At 39.4% G+C, this 25,860-nt stretch overlaps 1 protein-coding gene across 49 annotated transcripts in view; it reads right to left on the bottom strand.

Moving 5' to 3' along the window:
• LOC129636178 (uncharacterized) overlaps positions 1–25,860 on the bottom strand; it is a 431,707-nt gene that overhangs the window by 318,462 nt on the left and 87,385 nt on the right. For 24 of the 49 annotated variants that reach the window (XR_008706715.1, XR_008706714.1, XR_008706737.1 and 21 more), the window contains one exon: positions 20,500–20,589. The exons of 5 other annotated variants lie outside the window; for them this stretch is intronic. Coding sequence is in view for 20 of the 44 variants with exons in the window: in XM_055559469.1 (XP_055415444.1) it covers positions 20,500–20,589 (90 nt within the window). In the remaining 24 variants the exon portion in view is untranslated. Of the gene's footprint in view, positions 1–15,401; positions 17,397–20,499; positions 20,590–25,860 lie in introns of those variants that run through there. 20 more of the 49 variants (XR_008706718.1, XR_008706739.1, XR_008706731.1 and 17 more) reach the window with 1 other exon arrangement.

Consider the following 25,860-nt stretch of genomic DNA (forward strand, 5'->3'; position numbering starts at 1 on the left):
CACAGCATCATCTGTCAAGATTTGAAAGAGCTCAACTGGAATTCCATCATCTCCACTAGCTTTGTTCATTGTGATGTTTTCTAAGGCCCACTTGACTTCACATTCCAGGATGTCTGGCTCTAGGTCAGTGATCACACCATCGTGATTATCTGGGTCATGAAGATCTTTTTTGTACAGTTTTTACGTGTATTCTTGCCACCTCTTCTTAGTATCTTCTGCTTCTGTTAGGTCCATACCATTTCTGTCCTTTATTGAGCCTGTCTTTGCATGAAATGATCCCTTGGCATTTCTAATTTTCTTGAAGAGATCTCTAGTCTTTCCCATTTTGTTGTTTTCCTCTATTTCTTTGCATCAATCACTGAGGAAGGCTTTCTTATCTCTCCTTGCTATTCTTTGGAACTCTGCATTCAGATACTTATATTGTTGTAGCCACGCGTTCCGGGAAACAAACTCACTCAGAAGGACAACTTAGATAGTGGAGTGCAGTTTATTACACCAGCAGGTCCAAGGCAGAGTCTCCTCTTAGCCAAGGACCCCGACCAGATTTTGTGAAAACCCTATATACCCTAAGTGTACTTGCTCAAACCCACCTCCCCAAATTCCTTGAAACTAGTCTGGACAAGGTAAAAGAGAGATATGATCAAAGTTAACCCATGATTCATGTGTCACAAGACTAGATGAACAGTGGACATTTATTAATAGGACTGTGGTCATATCCCAATAGACATAACGGAATTTGCCATTTTGTTCTGTTACAGAGATAATTAGCATACTCTTTTAGGCAACGGAGAGTCCAAGAACAAGTCCTGAGGCTCTTTTCTCAGGGGGGTTTGGTTTTCCATTGGTATGCCACTTCTATAGACACTGGGCACAAAGTTCAGACTCCATTGGGAGGGTGACCATGCGTGTAGCCTAATGTTCACAGCCTGGCCTAAGATGGAGTTCAGCTCTGTCTGTTCCTCCTTCCGTATCTTTCTGTTTCTCCTTTGCTTTTTGCTTCTTCTCTTTTCACAGCTATTTGTAAGGCCTCCTCAGACAGCCATTTTGCTTTTTTGCATTTCTTTTCCATGGGGATAGTCTTGATCCCTGTCTCCTGTACAATGTCACCAACCTCCATCCATAGTTCATCAGGCACTCTATCTATCAGATCTAGTCCCTTCAATCTATTTCTCACTTCCACTGTATAATCATAGGGATTTGATTTAGGTCTTACCTGAATGGTCTAGTGGTTTTCCCTACTTTATTCAACTGAAGTCTGAATTTGGCAATAAGCAATTCATGATCTGAGCCACAGTCAGCTCCTGGTCTTGTTTTTGCTGACTGTATAGAGCTTCTCCATCTTTGGCTGCAAAGAATATAATCAATCTGATTTCAGTGTTGACCATCTGGTGATGTCCATGTGTACGGTCTTCTCTTGTGTTGTTGGAAGAGAGTGTTTGCTATGACCAGTGCATTCTCTTGGCAAAACTCTATTAGCCTTTGCCCTGCTTCATTACATACTCCAAGGCCAAATTTGCCTGTTACTCCAGGTGTTTCTTGACTTCCTACTTTTGCATTCCAGTCCCCTATAATGAAAAGGGCATTTTTTGGGGTGTTAGTTCTAAAAGGTCTTGTGGGTCTTCATAAAATCATTCAACTTCAGTTTCTTCAGCATTACTGGTTGGGGCATAGGCTTGGATTACTGTGATATTGAATGGTTTGCCTTGGAAACGAACAGAGATCATTCTGTCATTTTTGAGATTGCATCCAAATACTGCATTTCGGGCTCTTTTGTTGACCATGATGGCTACTCCATTTCTTCTAAGGGATTCCTGCCCGCAGTAGTAGATATAATGGTTATCTGAGTTAAATTCACCCATTCCAGTCCATTTTAGTTCATGGATTCCTAGAATGTCGACGTTCACTCTTGCCACCTCCTGTTTGACCACTTCCAATTTGCCTTTATTCATGGACCTGACATTCCAGGTTCCTATGCATACTGCTCTTTACAGCATCGGACCTTGCTTCTACCACCAGTCACATCCACAACTAAGTATTGTTTTTGCTTTGGCTCCATCCCTTCATTCTTTCTGAAGTTATTTCTCCACTGATCTCCTGTAGCATATTGGGCACCTACTGACCTGGAGAGTTCCTCTTTCAATATCCTATCATTTTGCCTTTTCATACTGTTCATGGGGTTCTCAAGGCAAGAATACTGAAGTGGTTTGCCATTCCCTTCTCCAGTAGACCACATTCTGTCAGACCTGTCCATCATGACCCATCTGTCTTGGGTGGCCCCACATAGTATGGCTTAGTTTCATTGAGTTAGACAAGGCTGTGTTCCACGTGATCAGATTGTTAGTTATCTGTCATTATGATTTCAGTGTGTCTGCCCTCTGATGCCCTCTCGCAACACCTACCATCTTACTTGGGTTTCTCTTACCTTGGACGTGGGATATCTCTTCACGGCTGCTCCAGCAAAGCACAGCCGCTTGCTCCTTACCTTGTTTCCACCATAGTCACACTGAATTTGTGGCTGCTAGTCTGCGTAGGTTTACAAAGAACCCAGGACTGATTATGTCTTGCTGTAAGAGCTACACCTAATTGAGATGGAATCCTCCAACGGACAGCCTGGCTCAAGTCTTCAATTTGAAGTTCAGCAAAGAACACCATTTAAACACATACTTTTTTTTTTCTCTCTAATCTCTTGATAGGAATTATCAAGTTGTAGACTTTTTTAATGCTGGGAAAAGGCCAGGTGAAGTAATTGAAACGTAAAGTATAAGAATGGTAATATAGAAAAGGGTTTAGATTTTGTAACAATCCAATGTGCAGTTATGCATTTTTGAGTGAAAGCAGAAGCTCCCTATTACAGGCTGCTCCTGGAGGGTGGACCGAGCATGGATGATCTCTGTATTATCACCCTCCTGGGAATTCACCAGCTGTCCCAGATAAGCCAACAGAAAAGTGCCCATCTGGACTGCTGCCACTGGGTTAACAGAAACAGCAAGCAGATAACCTAACAAAAAAAGACTTCAACATTTTTCAGGACAGTAGAAGTTTAGCTTTCATTACATGCTGCTTATTTTTTATCCTCTTTGTAAGCTCTGTCATAAAAATGGTATAGATGATCTTATTTGCACAGCAGAAATAGAGACACAGACATAGGGAACAAATATATGGATATCAAGGGAGGGGTGGGATGAATTCTGAGATTGGGATTGATGCATATACACTACCGATACTATGTATAAAACAGACAACAACGAGAACATACATTATAGCACAGGGAAGAAAGTCCAAAAGGGAGGGTGATATATGTATGGATTAAGAAAGTGAAAGTATCAGGTGCTCAGCCGTGTCCAGCTCTCTGCAACCCCATGGACTGTAGCTTGCCAGGCTCCTCTGTCCATGGGCTCCTCCAGGCAAGAACACTGGAGCAGGTTTGCCATTCCCTTGTCCAGGGGATCTTTAGTCCCGTGCATTGCAGGCAGATTCTTTACCATCTGAGCCACCTGGCTGACTCATTTTGCTGTGCAATAGAAACTAACACATTGTAAAACAACTATATTCCAATAAAAACTAAATTAAGAAAAAATATATATATGTAAAATATTCTTCCCTGAGCTGATCTCACACACATGAGATGTCCACTAGGCATTTACAGTTTTTGAAGTATATTCTCTGTTAGAAGTCAGTGAACTTTTTCTGTAACAAACAGATAAATATTTTCATTTTTATGGGAGATATGGTCTTTGTCACAATTACTCAATTTTGTCATTGTTGTGTTAAAGTGACATAGAGGACACATAAATGGATGAGCTTGCATGTTTTGCAATAAAATTTTATTGATAAAAACAGGCAATGAGATGGATTGGGCCCACAAGCAGGTGGACTGGAAACCACTCTTCCATATAATGTTTCCGTGTACTTTTTCCACTCACTGTCTCATATGTTGCTCTGTACATGGGTGGTACTCAGTATATGTTATAGATTAGAGGACTGGATAACTGAAAGTGATGTAAAACAAATTCTTTAATGTTTGTGATAAATGCAAATACATTTTATCAAAGTTTTATTAGGGAAAAAAAAAAGCTTCATAACCACTTTTTCTCTTCACTTACCAAACAAATGTCAAAATGTGCTTCCCAAGATAATCCTTTAAAAATAACTTTGCATTTTTAGGAGAGGAACACAAATACCCATGTGAAATGAAAACATCTCCTGCACTATCAATAAACAAGAAATGTCTCAGCCATCAGCAATTTCTGGCCTCCATGTGTGAATGAGGGCTCCCCAAACTGTGATCCAGAGGATGCTACCACCCCCTAGGGTCATTGCTGAGGAGCTGGAGGGAATGCAAGAAGCAACCATTTGCCACTCCTTAAGGCAAACAAGGAAAAAGGTTTGGCCCCAGATAGCTGAGGTGCTTTGAAAGGAATGAATTCAGTGAGCCCAGAGGCTTGCATCTTCCCATACACAGAATGTTAATTTCCTTATCTTGATAACTGATCTTTGATGTTCAGACTGCCTGCTCCCGTTGTTGCAAACTTGGATACAGCCTGACACCCACTCCTGCCTCCTTGGAGCAGTTTTCTCAGAGCTACTGAGAACCTCTCTCCTGGACTCAGCATTTTTAACACTCCCACCAAATAAAATAACTCCGTACTTCCAGGTTGTCACTCTGTTTTTTCAGTCATACCTGTGCAAGCTTTCACTCAGGAACTACTTAAAAGAAAATTTATACCACAAAATCCTTAGGAATTAGGCCTTCTTTAAGTATTTTGTGTGTTGGAGAACACTCATGAGAGTCCCTTGGACTGCAAGGAGATCCAACCAGTCCATCCTAAAGGAGATCAGTCCTGGGTGTTCATTGGAAGGACTGATGCTGAAGCTGAAACTCCAGTACTTTGGCCACCTCATGCAAAGAGTTGACTCATTGGAAAAGACCCTGATGCTGGGAAGGATTGGAGGCAGGAGGAGAAGGGGATGACAGAGGATGAGATGGCTGGATGGTGTCACCAACTTGATGGACGTGAGTTTGGGTAAACTCTGGGAGCTGATGATGGACAGGGAGGCCTGGTGTGCTACAGTACATGGGGTTGCAAAGAGTCAGACACGAATGAGCGACTGAACTGAAGTATTTTGCTGTGCTCTTTTTCATAGGATATTAAATGATGGAAGTACCAAAAAAAAAAAAAAAGACACTTTAAAAATACTGGGGAAGTTGGGAGAGTGGAGGGAGGCGTATGTATGTTTATGACTGATTCACGCTGTCGCAAAGAGTCGGACACGACCGAGTGACTGATCTGATCTGATCTGATGGCAGAAACCAACACAACATTGTAAAGCAATTATCCTCCAATTAAACATTTTAAAAAATTATATTAGGGAAATCCTTGTTTTAAAAATAAAATAGATACAAATAATGAAATTTGGCTTAGCCCCATATAGACTGATAAAGACTGATGGAGGTAGTTGCTACTGCCTTCTACAATTGAAAACAGGCACTGTGACCAAAGCCTCAGGGTAATGAGATGCCAGCATGTCTTTCTTCTGCCTGCCTTTGTTAAAAACAACAGTAAGATGAGACCTTCGCCCAAGGCAGCGCATCTTCACCCACATTTACTTCCTATTATTCACAACCTGCTTCAACTTGCTTCTTGATCATACAGCCTCACCTAAGGCAACAGGAAAGAACTCTGAAGAAGCCCCGCTATGCCTGGATACCCTAGTATCTGATGGTCAGAAGCAACACCCGGGTGACCTCATGTTTATCTCAACCATTATCCTCTCTAGAGAGCTCCGGGCCATGCATCCTTCTCCTGCCCCATAAGGCACTGAAGCGAGTGGTGATAAACTTATTTCTGTTTTGAGTCAAAAGGCATCCTTCAACTTTTTCCATTAGCCAAGTTTATCCTGAAGCAACAAATAATATTAGTAAGTACGTAAGAACCATTATCATCATATACTGGAAGACCAAGCCTTTCCTCTCTTCCCATGTTAGTTGCTTAATTCATTTGTCCTGCGGCATTAATCCCAAACTTCTTCCAGACCTACTGCCAACCATTCCAGACTCCACTCAGCATTCTCTACTCTTTCAAGTACCTCTTTAAATACTCAAAGATTTTAATGGTATTTTTATGTTGTAGGAAGATTTACTTAAAATACTTCTTAAGACACTAAGGAAATTCAACTTATATAGTTTACAGTATAATTTCTAGTTACAAATTTAGATTTCATTAATAGGAAAAATCCAGTTATTTTAAATATTTCAGACACCAAGGTTAAGGGCATGTTTATATGTATATCAACTAAACTATTAAGTATTTGTTATTCCTCTTTGCATATACACAATATAATTAATCACCACAAAACTAAGTCAGATAGAGAATCTATTATCTGTGTACATTTTATGCCAATAAAAATGTTTTAACTTTACAACTCGTAATGAAAACCAAAGATATTTTAAAGATGAAAGGGACACAAAAAAATAGGCTATGAAATTACCATAAGAATTCATTTTCAGAAAACAATAAGTGGCAGCATATGGTGAAAGATATTTTTGCAGCCTTCCCTCCACAGGTTAAAAAAAGAAAACACATTAGAAATTCAGACCACAACATACTACCAGTGCAATCTAGCAACTTATAGACACCAAGTGGGTGTTAGTCATGTAGTCGTGTCCAACTCTTTGTGACCACGTGGTCTGTCCATAGCCTTCTCCAGGCAAGAATACTGGAGTGGGTTCCCCTTTCCTTCTCCAGGGGATCTTCCCCGACCCAGGGATCGAACCTGGGTTTCCTGCATTGCAGGCAGATTCTTTACCAACTGAGCTATCAGCTGATACCAAATTCTAAAATGCTTAGTATATTTTTTTGATAATTCCTTAAAAAGGCAATATTTCCTAAAAACTCATGTCATCTATATGCTTTTTTATATATAAGTGCATCAATTAAAAAAAAAAAAACCTAAATACCCACCCACAGAATATCGCTGAACATGAAGTCTGCAGCTTCTGTATCATCAGCCTAATAGGGAAGGTATCACCCCACTTTCCAGTTCCTTTAGATCAGAACGCACACAAGGCAGAAAACCAATCCCAGCCTTACACACCAGGGGCAGCAGAGCAGAAAGGTGAGACGACTCTGGGTCCTTGAGTGACTTCAAGTGGCAGAAACACCTCTGCCTGTCCCTTCGCCAGGCCACCCACTTCTAGTCAGTAACCTCACTTATGCCATAAAGTGCTTTTCTCTGTTACAGCAACCTAGACTTGACCCTTCTATTTCACCAAGTATCTGGAGCTCTAAACTTCCATGACTTATTTTTCCTTTGGTGACTGTTGTCCAATTTGCTTTTACTGGTCTTCAAGTAAGAGGTGGACCTTTTCAAGTCCAATCTCATTGTCTTTGGTTCAGCACATTCTCCAGGTTCTGCTGTCTGTGTTTTCTTGGAAATGCAAGAGCATTTTAAGAAGACCAGCTCTTACTTTTAACATTTCACAAAGGAACAGAACACACTTGATGTATGTTCTCCGAGTATAAATTTATGGCACATTTTTCAAGGCATTCACTGTCAATTCAGCTACATTGCTATTTTGGACTGTTTTATGATGTCCATTTTTCTCAGCCTGACACTTTGGTGGGTCCTAACACACACACATCCACTGGGGAAGTCTAAACACTGAAGAAATACAGGGCTATCAATCAAGCAGCAAACAGGTGCTGAGAACCTACTAGGGGCAAGTTCTCTGCCGGGAGAGGGTGATACAGAGAGAAGCAAAACATCATCCCCAGTATAAAGGAGCCTGGGGTCTTGTTAGGAAGCCAGAATACACATCATGTAAACCAAATCACTAGTAAGCACAGGAAAACACCACTACATTCCAAAAAAGGATCAGAGGAGAATAATTTAAGATGAAGTTGATGCAGAAACTTAAAGTTGCTTAAATACACGGTCAGCACTCTTGACATATTTCAGCATTTTTCTTCACTCCGTTTGAGATAATGCACCATAGCTCCAGAATCACCTAAGGTCTTTTGTTGATCATCAGGAACTGCAAACTCGTCTTCTGAATTCATTTATCTACATGGGACTGGACTTGAGTTTGCCCATGAGAAGCATAGTATGAGTCTTGGAATGCTAGGGCATGGGGCTATTTTCTCTAGCAGGAGTTGCAGCCAGACGTGCAGACAGACATGAGACATCAGGTGAGTTCCTGAGAAATGTGATGTCCTGTTGCAGACTGAGAGAGTTGGCCAAAGCTTCCCAGAGATTCTTTGGAACTGTCACCATTTCTCAGGAAGCATGTGAGAACCACCTGCTGGGGAGCTTCTGACTGCGGTTTCTCCAAGGACCGTCCTGAACCTTAATGACAGCTTCCCTGACCTTTGCCCCTCCAATTCTTGCTACATTTGTGTAAGCCCCTATTCCTCCATGAAAGTCTTGGAGCATGTACAGTGGCTTGTGTCTTCCAGGCTGAGCCCTGATGGCTGCAGGTGGGAATCCTTATAAAGTGAGAAGATGGTGGAACAGAGGGGCTCGCACTCCCAGGCACTCTTTTTCTACCCCAAACCAGATCAACATAAACAATGCATGCGGGGGAGTGAGAGAGAGAAATTCTAAATCTGGTAACTCATTCCCTTAAAGTGAGTGAAATCAGAAGGTGGACTGAGAGTCAGACAGGATACTGGATGGAAAGGCTGGTTCAACAGAGTCAGGAGGAAATAAATGTCAAGAGAAAGGAAACTAGGGAGGAGCTCATTTGCAATGAAGACACAAGATACAGGAAGAAGAAGTCAACAAAGGCAGGAGGAAAGAGGGAAGTTCAGTTCAGTTCAGTCACTCAGTCATTCCACTCCTTGCAACCCCATGGACCACAGCACGCCAGGCTTCCCTGTCCATCACCAACTCCCGGAGCTTGCTCAAACTCATGTCCATTGAGCTGGTGATGTCATCCAAGAGGGAAGTTAGGCAGGCTAATGAAATAAGATGACTTTTCAGAAATCAGAGTGAAAACAGTTTCAAAGACAGATGATTTTGATAGGACCTGACAACCGTTCCGTTTGAGGAACTGGAGTCTCTTTTCTCTACTCTCCCCATCCTAGAGGCTCGGCTTCTGCACAACTCATGAATGCACAGATGCCAGCATGTCACATTCCTATGTTACATTCCCTTCTTCCTCTCTTAGTTTTATGTATATTATTTTCAGTAGCAAAACCTAACTTGTACTGTGATGAACTTTAAGCACTGCAGTGATCTGGACTTTAGAATGCATCAGCTAAGGTGAAAGGAGCTCAACTATAGTCATAGCACCTGATGAAATGCAGGGCTACAAAACAACCCCAAACTCATCTGAAGAGTCACGGTTCTTAGCCAAAGCCCAGTATGCTAAAATACCCAGGGTGCTTACATTTTTTGGAAACTTAAGAGTCATTTTTAATAGTATCCAAATTATCTTTAATTGAAAAGGTGATCTATGGAACAGGAGAAGATTTTGTAAATGATGTTTCTGATGTGGAGTTAAAATCCTGAATATGTAAGCAACCTCCACAACTGAAGAACATAAAAATGAACTAATCTGATTTTAAAATGGGCAAGTGGCCTAACCAGATATTTCTCCAAAGGTGACTTACCAATAATCAATACAGATATGAGAAGATGCTCAATACTGCTAGAGAAATTAAATGAAAATTTAAACCACAGTGACAAACCCATTAAAACTACTACTATTGAAAAAGAAAAGAATGCAGAACAACTGGAAACTTTATGTACTATTGGTGGATTGTAAAATGGTGTGACCAGAGAAAAGATTATGGAGTTTCCTTAAAAAAATTTTAAAGCTGCCATATAATCCAGCAAAACCACTTCTGGGTAATTCAAAAGAATTGAAAGTAGGGTCTCAAAGAGATTTTTGTATACCCATGATCATGGCAGCACCGTTCACAACAGCCAAGAGATAGAAGCAACTCAAATGTCCAGATGAGTAGACAGAAAAAGTGTGGTATTAAACTTACAATAGATAAACATTCAGCCTTAAAAAAACAGTGAAGTGAAGTGCAAGTTGCTCAGTCATGTCCAACTCTTTGTGACGCCATGGACTATACAGTCCATGGAATTCTTCAGTCCAGAATACTGGAGTGGGTAGACTTTCCCTTTTCCAAGGATCTTCCCAAACAAGGCATCAAACCCAGGTCTCCTACGTTGCAGGTGGGTTCTTTACCAGCTGAGCCACAAGGGAAACCCAAGAATACTGGAGTGGGTACCCTATCCCTTCTCCAGTGGATCTTCCCAACCCAGGGATTGAACCAGAGTTTCCTGCATTGCAGGTGGATTCTTTACCAACTGAGCTACTAGGGAAGCCCTGAAAGATTAAGAAATCCAGTCAAATGCTATGAAATGGATGAACTTTGAGGACATGTTATATAGAAGAAGTCTGTTACAAAAGGACAAATATTATTACGATTCCATTTATGTAGAGTATCTAGAATAGTCAAATTTACAGAAACAGAAACTAGAATGGTGGTTGCCAGGCCCTGGGTAGAAGGGGAAAAGATGAGTGTTTTTTTGTTGTTGTTTTGTTTTTTAATGGGTAGTAAGTTTTACAAAATTAAAAAGTTCTGGAATTCTGTTTCACAGCAATGCAAATACATTTAACACTACTGAACTGTATAATGAACAATGAGTAAAGTGGCAAATTTTGTGCGTTTCTGGTAATTTTTAAATAGCTTGAAAATTACCTTTGAGGATTTTCTGACAAATACATCCTCGGAGAAAATGTGCATCGTTCCCACCAGAGCAGGTGCGTGAATCTCTTCAGTGAGTGACATTACTGACTGCTTCTATTGCCCTGTGAAGGCTTCCTCGCTGGAATCTACTGACTGACAGGGACGTCCAGGGACACACTCAGGGCACGTAGTACTTCCATGGTGCCCCTCTGTTAGTAGCTCGGTACATTTTTGAGTACCTATGTCCCTGGTGTCTGGGAAGGCAAAGAATCTGCCTGCAATGCAGGAGCCCCAGGTTCAACCCCTGGGTCGGGAAGATCCCCTGGAGAAGAAAATAGCAAGCCATTCCAGTATTCTTGCCTGGAGAATTCCATGGATGGAGGAGCCTGACAGGCTAGAGTACATGGGGTCACAAAGAATCAGACACGACTGAGCAACTAACATACACACACACACACACACACATTTGTGAAACTTGAATTTCACAAAGTTTCCAACTATCAAAATCCCATTAGCTTACCTTTTACATATCACATTCAAAACACCAGAGGCCATCAGCTGAAACACTCAGCACATTTGCCAAGACTCTAAATTATGCTTGGTGCTCGGTACATCATTACATTCAGGACTTCACAATCCGCTAAGTGAACAGATAATTATAACACCATAAAAGCAAAGCAAATGAATGCATACGAGGTGAGAAGTTCAATGATAGAAGTACACACGCAACATGAACAGGAGATGATTAATCATCAGAGCACACAGTGAAAGCTCTGGAGAAAGACTTTCAGCTGATAGAATTTACCAGGCAGAGGGGCAAGAGGGAAGCAAGAAAGGGATTCTAACAGAAAGAAAAGCATCAATAAGTGATGTGTATGGTGTTCAAGGAACCACAGGTCTTTCAGTATTGCTGGAATTTGCAGTGCAAGAGGTAGAAAGAGAAATAAAATAAATTTATAGCAAAAGACAGGGAACAGGTCATGGAGGGCCTTGCAACTCACACTAGGAAACATGGGCTTCTAAGGAAAATCATTTTGATATTTGGCAAAACTAATACAATTATGTAAAGTTTAAAAATAAAATAAAATTAAAAAAGAAAGTTCAATGGAATACAGAATTTAAGATCAGTTTTACTTTAGAAAGCCACACAACCAATAACATTGATTATAGTTTTGGGAAAGTAAGACTGTGAAAGGGAAGAGAATCAAAACACTCTGGAAACATCTGGGTTAAGATAAGAAAACACTGATTTAAGGCAAATGGGTATGCTGCACAGGGGGCAATCGAGAAAAATCTATAAAGTTCGTGGGATGTGCTGTTTAGTTTTGTGTGCCGGATAAGAACTCTAGGATGCCTCATGGGCTCCTCAGTTTTAGAACCTTCCACAGACCAGAGGAAGGTCAGAGAGAAGTAACTCTGGAGAATGAGGAAGAAAAGCATACTGGAAGCTGAGGAACAATCAAATAGTATGTTGAATTGGGACATCCTAGGTCTAGATTCCTGTGAGGTGTGGAGACAAAGACAGACACAGAGAAGCTGAATATCTGGCTCTAGATTTCAAGGGCAAAAATAGGACTGGAGATTGCAGGGCGCCTGGGTTCGATCCTTGGTCAGGGAACCAGATCCCACATGCCGCCACAAAGATCTGGTGTAGCCAAATAATTTTTATTTTTTTCTAAATGGGACTGGGGTAAAGATTAGAGTATCATAGTCATAAGTCACAATAATGGATGGCATTCATAAGGAAGAGAGGTAGCACAAGATCAAGAACAGAGAAACAGAATGTTCAGTATACGCATAGATATATTATAGATATAAAGTACTGTGCTATATAATCTTGAAACCATATCATCACAACATAATTCTACCTCACTTTGATGACCTTCAGCATAATCCTGCCTACCCCCCCATATTAGAGAAACTTATAGTTACCATCATCTACTCTGTAAGTTTCAGGGGAGATGAAAACATCAAATAAAAGAACTAAAATAAGATATAATTAATGACTATGTGTTCTATTGTGTGTGTTTATCAATACAATACAAAAACATGCCCATCAAATCTGTATGAAATATGGCAATACAAGAAAAAAGAGCATTTGCTTAAGTAACTCTGTCCCTGCCATATACAAACATATTGCCAATGGTTTATTTGGGGTCAGAGATGATTTACAGTGTTAAGAAATCTCAATGTGTGCTCAAGTAGAACGCCCAGGGCAGCCAAGTGAAGTCAATGAGGTGTGGCAACTCTAGATTGTGGACATGTCATCATAAAATCAAAATGACAAGGGGATACAAGCAATAAATGCAAAACGATGGCCATACTGCCCCAAAGCCACGCGGACATCAAGTACCGAGAGAGCAAAGGTGAAATTTCAAAGGTCATCACTGTCATCAACCTTACAGGTCAGTCTTTACTCTAGTCCCAGAAAAGTCGAGAAATCCAGATTCAGGCAGGAAAAGGAAAGTACTGTAAATAATTCTTTCAAGCTCACATATAACATATCAGACAGCAGTAAAACCATATAAACCTTTCTTGTAGACCTAGAATCCACTTTCAGTACTACCTACTTTCTTTTTTTAATTTATTTATTTTTAATTGGAGGATAACTGCTTTACAACATTGTGTTGGTTTCTGCCATACATCAACATGAATCAGCCATTGGTATACATGCGTCCCTCCCCCTTGAACCCCCTCCTTCTCCTACCCCTCCCCACCCCTCTAGGCTGTCACAGAGCACCAGGTTTGAGCTTCCTGTGTCATACAGCAAATTTCCACTGGCTATCTATTTCACATATGGCAATGTATATGTTTCCATGCTACTCTTAATAAACACTATCCAAGGTAGGTGTGTGGTGCGAAGTGCCTTCTAAATTCACCAAGTAACTTAGAACATGTAAAACACAGCATGATAGTTTTCCAACTTATGTTTCAAAAGTCATGTTTCAAAATGGTCAGTAAAGTATAATATCATCATATAACCTGTCAGTGTTGAAGATGGGAGAAATGCCACACACAGGACTATTTTCAGAACATCTTAATATCGCACCTACTGTTAACACAGTAGTCGGTCAGGCACAGGTGAAGGCAAAGATGAGCACAGCCCTCAGAGTTTCTTACAACCCCGCAGATAAGTAGAAACATCCATGAACAGCCAAGGACATGAGAACACATTGTCTGCATGTGACTCTATCACCAAAGTCCTCAGTCTCCCATCTCCCAGACTGAGCACTGACGTTTCATACATTTTCCAAGGGAAAGGCTCATCCCAAAAGCCAGGTCTGCTAAGAGTCCCAGGATGCAAATCAAGAAGCAGCTGACAGTTGCTGGAGAATACAGTTCATTGCAGTTCAAAGCTTGGCCATAGGGACTTATTCCACCAGATACATGGGCAAAACCATGGGATAGAAATAGTGCATATTCGGGCATGTAAACATTTCCTTAACTTATGAATGTCTTGAAAATAATTTCTACCAAAAAACTAAAAAAAAAAAAAAAAAAAAAAAAAAACTTTCTGATATACCAGAGACTCAACATAGCAAATACTCAAAATCATGGAAGTGGTAGATATTATTTTGATAGTGAGACACAAGGAAAATCTGAACATAATCCGAAATTCATTCTCAGAAAAACAGAAATCACCAGAAGCAGAGCAGAGTCAAACAGGAAGACCAGAAGTAATGAGGTGACTTCCTTATACTACAGTGCAATCTCCTATAATTTGCATCAATTAATAGCTAAAGTGGAAGTTGGAGGCTTTGTGACCAGCAGGGAAATGTGGGAAGATGTCTTATTGATTCAACCAATGCATTTCATCCAGATGAGTTTAATGCACCGGTACTCCACAGAGAGGAGTGCTATTTGGGTTTGGTTTTCCTCTATATCTTATGTGATAAGACTGAAATGTAAAAGCTTGTCAGCAGTGGTAGTGATTAACTGTCTAGCCTTTGTTTTGGTTTCTTTTAGAGTAAAAAAAAATAAAAAGAAGAAGAAAGGTTTAGGGATGGTAACGTGTATACAGCTAGTCTAACCACGACATACAGAAAAAGTAAGCTTTACCTCTGACATAGAGCTGTCTAAAGTTTTAATTTCTTCAAGAACAAGGTTAAGAATGCAGGTGTTTAACCATCAATTTACAGTCATTTGTCTGAGTAAATAGCTTCAGTTTCCTTAAGAAAAAAAGAAGCAGGACATAGACTGAAACAGCCTTGAAAGCCATGGGCTAATTCATGCAAGAGCAAAATGTCTCCTCTTCCACGATCTCACTTGAAAAGAATTTGTTCTGAAGTAATGGTGGAGTCATTAGACTTAATTCTATCATGCAGCAGAATACCAAATTGTCCATCTACCAGCCATCAGGACTCATATCCTATTTAATACAGCTTGCATTATCCAGTCTAGAGGTTTCCTAGTCAAATGGTATCAAAACCTAATATCTGAAACAATTTTCTAGACAGAAAGTCAAGTAGCAACCATATGAGAATTGATTTCTGCCCGCAACAGAGCAACGCCAATACAACAGATACTTGAGTTCAACAAACAGAACAGAGAGACTTTCCAAAGTGATTCAGTGAGTCAGGATGAAAAGCTATATATCAAATGTTATTTTTTAACCAACTGCATCTTTTACATAATTTTTTTGCCATTTGATATAGAGAAATAATTTTACATCTACATGGAATTTTTCTCCTACTATTGGTTTTAAAAGAATTTTATTATTGCATGTAAATAGATATTAAGCTCAAAGACTAAAGGTTTAAAATAAAACAGGTCCTCTAACAGAAAATAATCAGGGGTATGTTCCCACAGAATCTTTTAGTTCAGGAAAAAGGCAAATCAATATAATTTGACACACATACCTATGGATACAGAACATAATCCATAATGATTTTGATTTGGGAAATACAAAGATCAGAAACATTGTCTTAAAATAACTAGCTTCTTGTGATGAAATTTCCTAATATCCTATGAACTGCTGCTGCTGCTGCTAAGTTGCTTCAGTTGTGTCCGACTCTGTTGGACCCCATAGACGGCAGCCCACCAGGCTCCCCCGTCCCTGGGATTCTCCAGGCAAGAACACTGGAGTGGGTTGCCATTTCCTTCTCCAATGCATGAAAGTGAAGTCAAAAGCTCAGTCGTGTCCGACTCCTAGCTACCCCATGGACTGCAGCCCACCAGGCCCCTCCGTCCATGGGATTTTCCAGGCAAGAGTACTGGAGTGGGGTGCCATTGCCTTCTCCAATCCTATGAACTACTAGGATGCTTAACTCAGTCTTTGGGAAGACAGCTGTGTGACTCCATCACTGATTATCCTTGCTTTCCCAGAGGTCATATTTCGACCAGTAAGTACCTCAAGGGTTCAAAACTGTGAGCTCAGAACCTTGCTGGAACTCATAGTTGGGATGGACCTTTGAAATCAGTCCTGGTTTCTTATCACCTTATCTGGGGGAAGACAGAAAGAAATTGATTTTGCCTCTTTCCCAGGAAACTTGCCCAGAAAGCTCTGAGGAGACTGGAGAGCCCTAAAGCCATTCTTGTTTTCAGGATAAATGCTGGTAAAGGGTGACAAATATGGGGACAGATCAGGCTCTGCCTCACAGGGGACAGATGTTAACTCCCCTCTCTGGGAAACAGAAAGCCCTAGACTGTAACTGTTTCCCAAGACACAACTATTTCACATTGTCAACACATTAGCGATGCTTTCGGATTGAGGTGTTGGAGAAGACTCTTGAGAGTCCCTTGGACTGCAAGGAGAGAAAACCAGTCAATCCTGAAAGAAATCAATCCTAAATATTCATTGGAGGGACTGATGCTGAAGCTAAAGTTTCAATAGTTTCACCACCTGATGCAAAGAGACAACTCATTGGAAAGGACCCTGATGCTGGGAAAAATTGAAGGCAAAAGGAGAAGGCAGAAGCAGAGGATGAGATGGTTAGATATCACCACTGACTCATGAATCTGAGCAAATGAGTGAATGGATATGAATCTGAGCAAACTCCAGGAGATAGTGAAGGAAAGGGAAGCCTGGCGGGCTATAGTCCATGGGGTTGCAAAGAGTCAGACATAACTTAGCAATTGAATAACAACACAATATTAGTGATAGTCACTTATATATATTCAAAACATAGGATTGTTTAGCTCGACACTTAAAAGCATTACAGTACTTGAGTCTAGATTTTAGTTGCATGTCTTTCTTTGCATATTATTTAAAGTTAAAGCCTTCTATAGGAACTCCATCCACAAGAGGTGGCAAGATTTCATCAGTGAAAGACGTGTAAGTTTTACTGAGGTTCTCCCAGGCAACGTTGCATAATATTAAGTCATAATGCTGAAGTTATTAGATCTGAGCAAATAGCATAGTTAACTATCTATGTTTAAATAGGAGACAAGTGAGAATTTGTAAACTAAGATAAAATATGCATTATGTAATTAAGGTATGTAACATTCTTTTCTGTAAACAAAAGCAAACACAGCTTTTTTCCACAATGCTAATGTCATTTTGGAAGTACCATGCTTCTCGAGGGCCATCAATAAAGGCACTGCATCCATCTTTGTCAATTTCTTAGAGGAGTCATTAGTGAAATGTCACCTTCTGAGTTCCTCACCACCTCGAGGACAGAAAGTTTTCACTTCAAAACAGCAACAACAACAGCAACACGGATGACACCATCATGCCTTAAAATTTTGCAGCTAGAAACATCAAACAGTTAGAAAAAGAATTTCAAACGATAATAGGATGCATATTGGTGTAATTATTAATCAATTACAATCGCAAAGCTTAGCAGTTTTCTCCCTCTATTTAAAAGTACTCTGAAATATTAAGCCAGAAGAGACATAACCGAGACGAAAAGTGTCATTAGAGTTACATAATGCCACAGTACATTTTAAACCTTCTCTATTTAGGGATTGTTTTGTCACTGACTAAAATCTGGATGTAGTGAAAGTCGCTCAGTCCTGTCTGATGGTTTGCAACCCCATGGACAATACAGCCCATGGGATTCTCCAGGCCAGAATACTGGAGTGCATAGCCTTTCCCTTCTCCAGGGGATCTTCCCATTCCAGGGATTGAACCCAGGTCTCCCGCATGGCAGGCAGATTCTTTACCAGCTGAGCCACAAGGGAAGCCCAAGAATACTAGAGTGAGTAACCTGTCCCTTCTCCAGCAGATCTTCCTGACCCAGGAATCAAACCAGGGTTTTCTGCATTGCAGGTGGATTCTATACCAACTAAGCTATTTGGATAAATGGAAAAAAAAAAAAAAAGATATTATAATTATATCATTCCCTGTGATTCTACAGGGCTGGAGTGTGAAGACCAGGATCTGATGTTAAATTACTTTGTCTGAGGCAACTTTAGAAAAACCCAGGTATCTGGGTTTTCAAACATGCTGGTGGCTGAACCACATTACCTGCTAAAGTCAATGGTAAGAGATTATTACAGGTGTTGGATAGAAGAGGTGATGTCTGACATTACTTCCAAATACAGGATTCCAAGACACAACAATTACAGATAATAATCTAATTCTCAGATTTCAAAAATCTGTACCTACAAAATATCTTACCATTTTCCCAAATTCCAAATACCTGTCTTTGAGAAAGGTATAAAAACATAGGGAAAAAAAATAGGAGAACAAGACTAAATCTGCTCATATTTCAGATTAAAATGTATTTGTATCAAATATGTTTTACCAGTCCCTTGGTAAACATCAAGTTGTGATATAGCTAGTTAGGAGCCCTATCTCCTACCTATTGCTTTTATGTCTCTAGGAAATTTGGGACACATAGCTGCAACCACTTAGCTCAGTTAGCAAAACCCAGCCATTTGTTCCCCAAGGATGTCTTGAAACCTACTAGATGACAGAAGCATTGGATCCAGATACTAGTGCACAACATGTTGGAGGAGAGAGACATGAAAACAAAGCATTCAATGCTATGATGGACTTAAGCACTGGTATTTTCTAACTATGTAATCTAGTCTCCTCTTGAATTTTATTACTTTTCTATTGCAGCTTTATCAAACCACCACAAACTTAGTGACCTAAATTTTGAGTTCTTTCTGTTTTACTCTTAAGGACATAAATCTGAAATCAGTTTCACTAAGTTAAAATTAAAGGGTCACCTAGACTTGTTTTTAATGGAGGCTCCCTATCACCCGGGCTTGTGGCCCCTTCTTCCATGTTGAAAGCCAGCTGAACAATCATCTCCCTCCTCTCTGGGTTCTGCTTTATCCTTGTTGTTGTTATTCAGTCGCTCAGTAATGTCTGATTCTTTGTGACACCATGGACTGCAGCACATCAGGTTTCCCTGTCCATCACCATCTCCCGGTGTTTGCTTAAACTCATGTCCATTGAGTCGGTGAGGCCATCCAACCATCTCATCCTCTGTGGTCCCCTTCTCCTCCTGCCCTCAATCTTTCCCAGCATCAGGGTCTTTCCCAATGAGTCAGCTCTTCCCAACAGGTGGCCAAAGTATTGGAGTTTCAGCTTTAATCCTTCCAATGAATATTCAGGACTGATTTCCTTTAGGATTGATTGGTTTGGTCTTGCAATCTAAGGGACTCTCAAGAGTCCAATTCAAAAGCATCAATTATTTGGCACTCAGCCTTCTTTCTGGTCCAACTCTCAGATCCATACACAACTACTGGAAAAACCATAGCTTTGGCTATATGGATCTTTGTTGGCAAAGTGATGCCTCTGCTTTTCAATACACTGTCTAGGTTTGTCATAGCTTTCCTGCTTCTCACATAGCTCAGTTGGTAAAGAATCTGCCTGCAATGCAAGAGACCCTAGTTCAATTCCTGGGTCACTGATCCACTGGAGAAGGGACAGGCTACCCACTCCAGTATTCTTGGACTTCCCTTGTGGTTCAGCTGGTAAAGAATCTGCCTGCAATGCAGGAGACCTGGGTTCAACTCCTGGGTTGCAAAGATCCGCTGGAGATGGCATAGGCACCCACTCCAGTATTCTGGCCTAGTCCATGAGGTCACAAAGAGTCGGACATGAGTGAGTGACTTTCACTTTCTATTCCTTCCAAAGAGCAATCATCTTTTAATTTCATGGCTACAGTCACTGTCTGCAGTTGACTGTGGAGCCCAAGAAAATGAAATGATATCGCATAGATAAAAGCAGGATTTGTAGGAAAGCACGACAGAATCCCAGATACAGCTCTTTGATATTTTCAATTGGGTTCCATCAATGGGTGGTCCCCACAGAGGAAGAAAAGAAGGAGATTAAGGTCAGTATCTTCATTTCTCTGGCTATTTGTCTGATTATCTGAGGTTAGATGCACCCCTCCACCAAAGTCAGGGCCCCTGGTAGGAGGCTTTCTGCAGGACAGATGGGCTGGGCCCTGTACAAGCACCAGGATACAGGTCCGTTGGTTTTCATACACTCTGCCTGCAGCTGTTTAAAGAGTCCTCTAATTAAACTCTTCTGTAATTCTCCAACATGAATGGATCGCCTTTTATTCCACCCAAATTCTCACTGATACAATTTTTATCCTCATAACCCAGCAAGATCAAAATTATTTTCCAACATTTCACAGGTGAAGAAATCTAAATCCTGAGAAACTAGGAATAAATGTCCTCCTCTGTCTAGAAAGTCAACTCCTAGTGACAAGGGAAAGGCTGGCAGGCCAGGGACTGGTCTAAAAGATGCTGTCCCAATGTACTTGTTGCCTTCCTACCCTTTAGCATGGTAACATGGTGACCTTGCAGAAAATAGGATGCGACTTTCCACGCACTGTCCTGCTTCAAACAACAATTAGATCAGCCATGACCTCTTTAGCCTCCTTACCTTTTGTTCATTACCAGAATAAATGAATCTTCACAGCTGTGCTCTTGCCAAAGCAAGGGTTCTGTGACAATCACTTCAATCTTCCATGACCTATGTTACATATATATAGTTGTATTAACACATACTGCTGTATCTTTGGTACATACTACATAAATTTCTTCTATAAGTATTATTCTTCCAAAGGAATGGACAGCTCCATTGAAGGAAATGAATGTAACTTTCTCTCAATTTTATGTAAATTTTGTTGCAGTATCTAATGTGCACATTTTCTAATAGGAAGTATTTAACGAATGCTAAAAAAAATAAATGGCCTTCCTCAGTGGCTCAGTGATAAAGAATCCACCTGCAAGGCAGGAGATGTGGGTTCAACTCCTGGATCGGAAGATTCCCTGGAGGAAGGCAGAGCAACCCACTCCAGTATTCTTGCCAGGCAAGCCCAATGACGCTGGTTCTAATCAAAATTCATATGGTGAGATTTTATTTCTAAAGTATTCTTATTTAATTTTTTTTGGCCACACCACATGGTATGTGGGATCTGAGTTCCCAAACCAGGGGTCAAACCTGTGATGCCTGCCATGGAAGCACAGAGTGGTAACCACTGGACCACCAGGGAAGTCCCAAGGTTTCATTTTTTTAATCACAGATTTTAAAACAATTAACATGTCTACATAATGATTTATTCTTATGATGCCATCATATGGAATAGGGTGCTGATATCTTACTAAAGCAACACATGTAAAATGCCAAAACTTTTATTCTGTCACCTTACATATAGTGATATTACTGTTCTTTTTTCCTCAGGACCTAATTTGCTTTTCCTCATTCTATCACAGCTCCTTCCACCCCTATAAGGTCTCTTCTAATCTGAACTATTGTTAAATCACTGATGAAGTCTTCAAAAATATTATGTCAGTCACTGGTGTACTAAAAAACCTTAAAAACAGATACAATGACACCTAGTGGTGATAAGAAAATGTATTTGCTTGAAGCTAGGTAGATTCAATGAATGTGCGCAGGAACTTGTAAAAATATTGAAGGATTTCCAGCTTCAACATGAAAACAATGCATTTAGTTTATGAGTATGTATGGCCTTCACTTCTTTGACTTACATTCCAAAAGATACAACTTGAATTAATTGCAAAGTGATCTTGGAAAGTGATGAAAGTCTACTTGCAAATCCTTTGTTTGCTGACAGAACACACTTGAGAGTTAAATATAAACAAATAGACAATGCATGTTATAGAAACATTCATGTAATTTGAGTTCATGAATGAGGTATTATTTAGTAGGTCATTCAGAGTTAATTTATAACTCCAGCAAAATTTCAAAGAGGTTCTACACCTTTAATTTAAATGAAGCACAGCACAACCTTTCACTGTAATATTTACAAATAAACAGACACCCATCACTCCCCATTCTTCAGGGAATTTAAAATGACAACAGATTTGAAATGCCAGAGTCTTTGAGATAATAATTCAGATGGGTCTGTTATTTAAATTATCAGAGTGTCATCATAAAAAGGACTGTGTGTTTTATCTCCTACTTGCCATATGAAAATGTCAAAGTATATTATAAGAGCCAGTAAGGATGATCCTACAATGCCATTCTGCCTTCTGTCCCAGAAGGAGTTGGTTCAAGGCACATGGAATACTGAACTCTAAAGAGGGTAAGATGAATACAATGGTTAACCCTCGATTCTATCACACAGTCATCATAATTAGTGGAGACGATGTCTCGCCTTTTGCATAGACTACAGCATGATTTTAACTTGGAAACTGCCTGACCATCTGAGCATAAGATTCCTCACCAGTAATACTAGAGTGATCACCGAGGTTATGTACAAAGTTTCTTCTGTTACCATGATATATCACATTATTATGGCTGTCAACATACAACCAACAAGATGTACCTGATTTGCTCCACAATTATAAAGTTCCCAAAAGTCATTTTCTTTTCACTTTGTTAGACTACTGTCTCCATTAATCACATTTTCTCTTTCAGATATGTCAATTCACCAGGCATGAAAAATCCCGCTTACAATTCCAGGAAACACTAAAACAGATTGTTAAATTTAAGTATGCAACTCTAAGGCAATGAAACTGATTTCTGTAAGGCTCTCCATGTAGAAAAAAATGATTTCATTCACTTCTAATTTCTTTTCATGAATGACATCCCATTACAGGTAATTATGCCACCAAGGGTTTTATTGCCTACACTAGTTTATTTAGGGGAAGGTGGAGAAAGAGACAAGAAACCCTTCAGTACCTTTGAATTCTTGTAAGAGTGAGCCATGAACCTCACTGCACAGCATTTACAGAGTCTGAATAATATCAGTGATATACCTCTATTAAGTGTCTGGCTTCTGATGGGAATTATATATTAAACATGACCTAACTTCTTTTTTCTATATTTTTATTAATTAAAACCATCTTGAGGGGAGGGGTGGGGAGCTATTTTTGCATTCTAATGCATGCCCTGTAAGAAGAAGGTATAAACACATTCTCCAGGAAGGGCAATCAATTCTTTAATCATCTAATAAAAGCAAGGCTTCCTCCTTGAGTTCATATCATCCTCACCCTCGACCAACAGCAATATTGCGGAACCTGGACCAACATGCCATTTTCATTTTAGAGCAGAAAGACCTTGGGAGAAATTATGAAAATCTCTACATAGTGCCACAATACAATACCCTTGGATCAAGAGTTTGCTCTTTGCTTTTTATGAGTTCACTTCTCAGTATAAGCAATATAAGCAAAATAAGCCCATATTTCATTATAATTCAAATATAAATATTTAAAAGAAAGAAATGATTGTTTTCTCAAATATTATATTAAAACTCAAAGAATAAATTCAGTCTATGCATATTCATGGGTTTCAAACAAGGCATCTCTCAGTTTCAGTTTAATGAACATTAATATCTGCCTAAATGCATGAACATAAAACATACAAATATGTATGAATTTCAAAGCAAGATGTTAAAGGCTCTAGTTCATTGAGCTGTTAATAACAATATAAATAAGATGAATAAGGCTAGAGTGTATTACATGTTCACTAAAGTGCCAAAATATAAATATATCTTTCTAATAAGTTAAAATGGGGACTAGTTTTTTATCCATAATACAGTTGTTGACAAACTTATTCACCCTACAGTAATGTCCATGGACAATACTTTGGGTTATATGTTATTGAGTCAGAGACTTTTTCCTTAGCTCTTGCTATATACTTTGACATTTTTTTTCTTTGAAACAACTACATGTCTACAGTACCTTTATGTCCATTTTACAGATAGCTCAAGCAATGCAACAGTATATCAATCAGAAATAAGAACCAACTTTTCATTTTGTTTAACTAGAAGAAGAGAAACATTCAATATATTTGATCCATCTATATTCAGCACAAACTTTTGTCTGAATCAACACAGACTTACTGTAAACCATTGCTAGGAATCAGAGTTCATCAAATAAGCTATAAAAAGTCTATGATAATTAGAACTCTTGTAGAAAAGGGGTAGGAGAAATAAAAAATATAAAATGAATAAGAAATTACTATATTATTCTGCATTTGAACCCAAAACAATGACAGTTTTGAAGTTACATAAAGGAACTACTTATCCTGTACTATGCACTCAGTCATGTCCAACCTTTCGCAACCCCATGGACTGTAGCCCACCAGGCTCCTCTGTCTATTGAACTTTCCAGGCAAGAATACTGGAGTGGGTTGCCATTTCCTTCTCCATGGGATCTTCCCGACCCAGGGATCGAACCTGAGTCTCCTGCATCTCCTGCATGTGAAGGTGGATTCTTTACCACTGTGCCCTACTTATCCTACAAAAGCCTAATAAATTGTTTGATGTTAACACAACTGCAACATAGTCATGGGAGGCTTTGCTATCAAAACAAACAGGAGGTACAGATGGGCTGACTTTAGTTTCCAGAAAATTACTTCAAACCACTCAATTGTAAATTAATCTCAACTACAGAGCATCATGATTGCAAGTATCCTCCCATGCTCTGAAAGGTTCTGCCCCACACGTAACCACTCAAAGAACTCTATGGGGCTTCTCCCACTGATCTGCTATTGGGCCAAAACAGGACTCTCTCTCTCTGGGACTAGGTATTATCTATAGAATGAGAATAATATCACACAGAGTTATTTAGGAGAGTTACTGCCGATTAATTCATGACTATAAAGCAATTTTCAGCTCTTCTACATTCTTCCCAGAGAATGCAGCCAGAGGCAATTTTACCTTTTCAAAGAATCTTACATAAAGCCTAAAGGATTCTGAACATAGAATTTTTCTAAAGGTTTTATTCCTTCCAAGCATCTGTAATGACTGGTTGTTTTACATTTCTAAAACGCAAAATATCATATCATCAAAACTTTTTCCCAGTTTCATAAGGGCAGAAGGTTTCTAGAAATTGAGGCTGTTAAAAATCATGTGAGATAATTTTTAGTTAACTATTAAGAGCTAACTTTACTGACACTAAAATAACACTATCCTATGCGAGTTTGGCTCTTGCAATTTTTTTGATGTCTGGTTCTCTGCTGAATGCTTTATTATAATTATAATTTGTTCTCTGTTGGAAAAGCCTGAAGAGAAAAATGCTACAGCAAAAGCCAAGTTGAATTGCATGGTCTTTGACTTGTGAAACTTGGATATCAAATATTCTGAAGTTAGTAATTTTTAAGCAATGGTATCTGTGTTTTTTTTTTTTTTTTCCTACTAGCAGTATGCCTCAAGAAGTTTGAGGCATAAAGTTTGCCTACTTTAAAAATTTTATAAGTCTATCTGACATAGAAATTCACTAATAAGGATAAATAACCTAAAGATCATTCAATAAGCTTTCTCTAGTTCATTAAAAAAAGAAGAAAATGAAAATATTCATCCCTTGACAATAAGAGGTGAAATTGGGGCAAAAAATTTAAAAATAGTTGAGTTTACCTGCAGAATTTGTATCCTATGCAATATATTTGGCTTAATAATAAATTTATATTTATATGTAGATATGGGGATATCTGAGATTTTCAGAATTCAGAAAAGACATTAAGAATGCAATAAGGAAGGGCTGAGAATTTAAAGTCCAGGTTCTTCAGGGGACAGAGTTTGGATAACTTCTTTCTCTTTCTGGTCAAGGTATTTCTCTTAATAGTAGACTTGAAATGGATAGTGGTTTGAATAAGGATCGAGAATCAAGTTTATAATTTGTGAAATATTTCCTAGGTATTACTCTTGCCTTAAACGGATAATGGTATTGCCCACATGTCAAACTGGGAAAATGGAAAAAAAAAAAAAAAAAACTAACTAATACTCACTGAAGATCTCCTCCATAGAAGATTCTTGCAGGGAGTTCAATGTACATG

The sequence above is a fragment of the Bubalus kerabau genome, chromosome 21 (assembly GCF_029407905.1).
Source record: "Bubalus kerabau isolate K-KA32 ecotype Philippines breed swamp buffalo chromosome 21, PCC_UOA_SB_1v2, whole genome shotgun sequence".
NCBI lineage: Eukaryota > Metazoa > Chordata > Mammalia > Artiodactyla > Bovidae > Bubalus > Bubalus kerabau.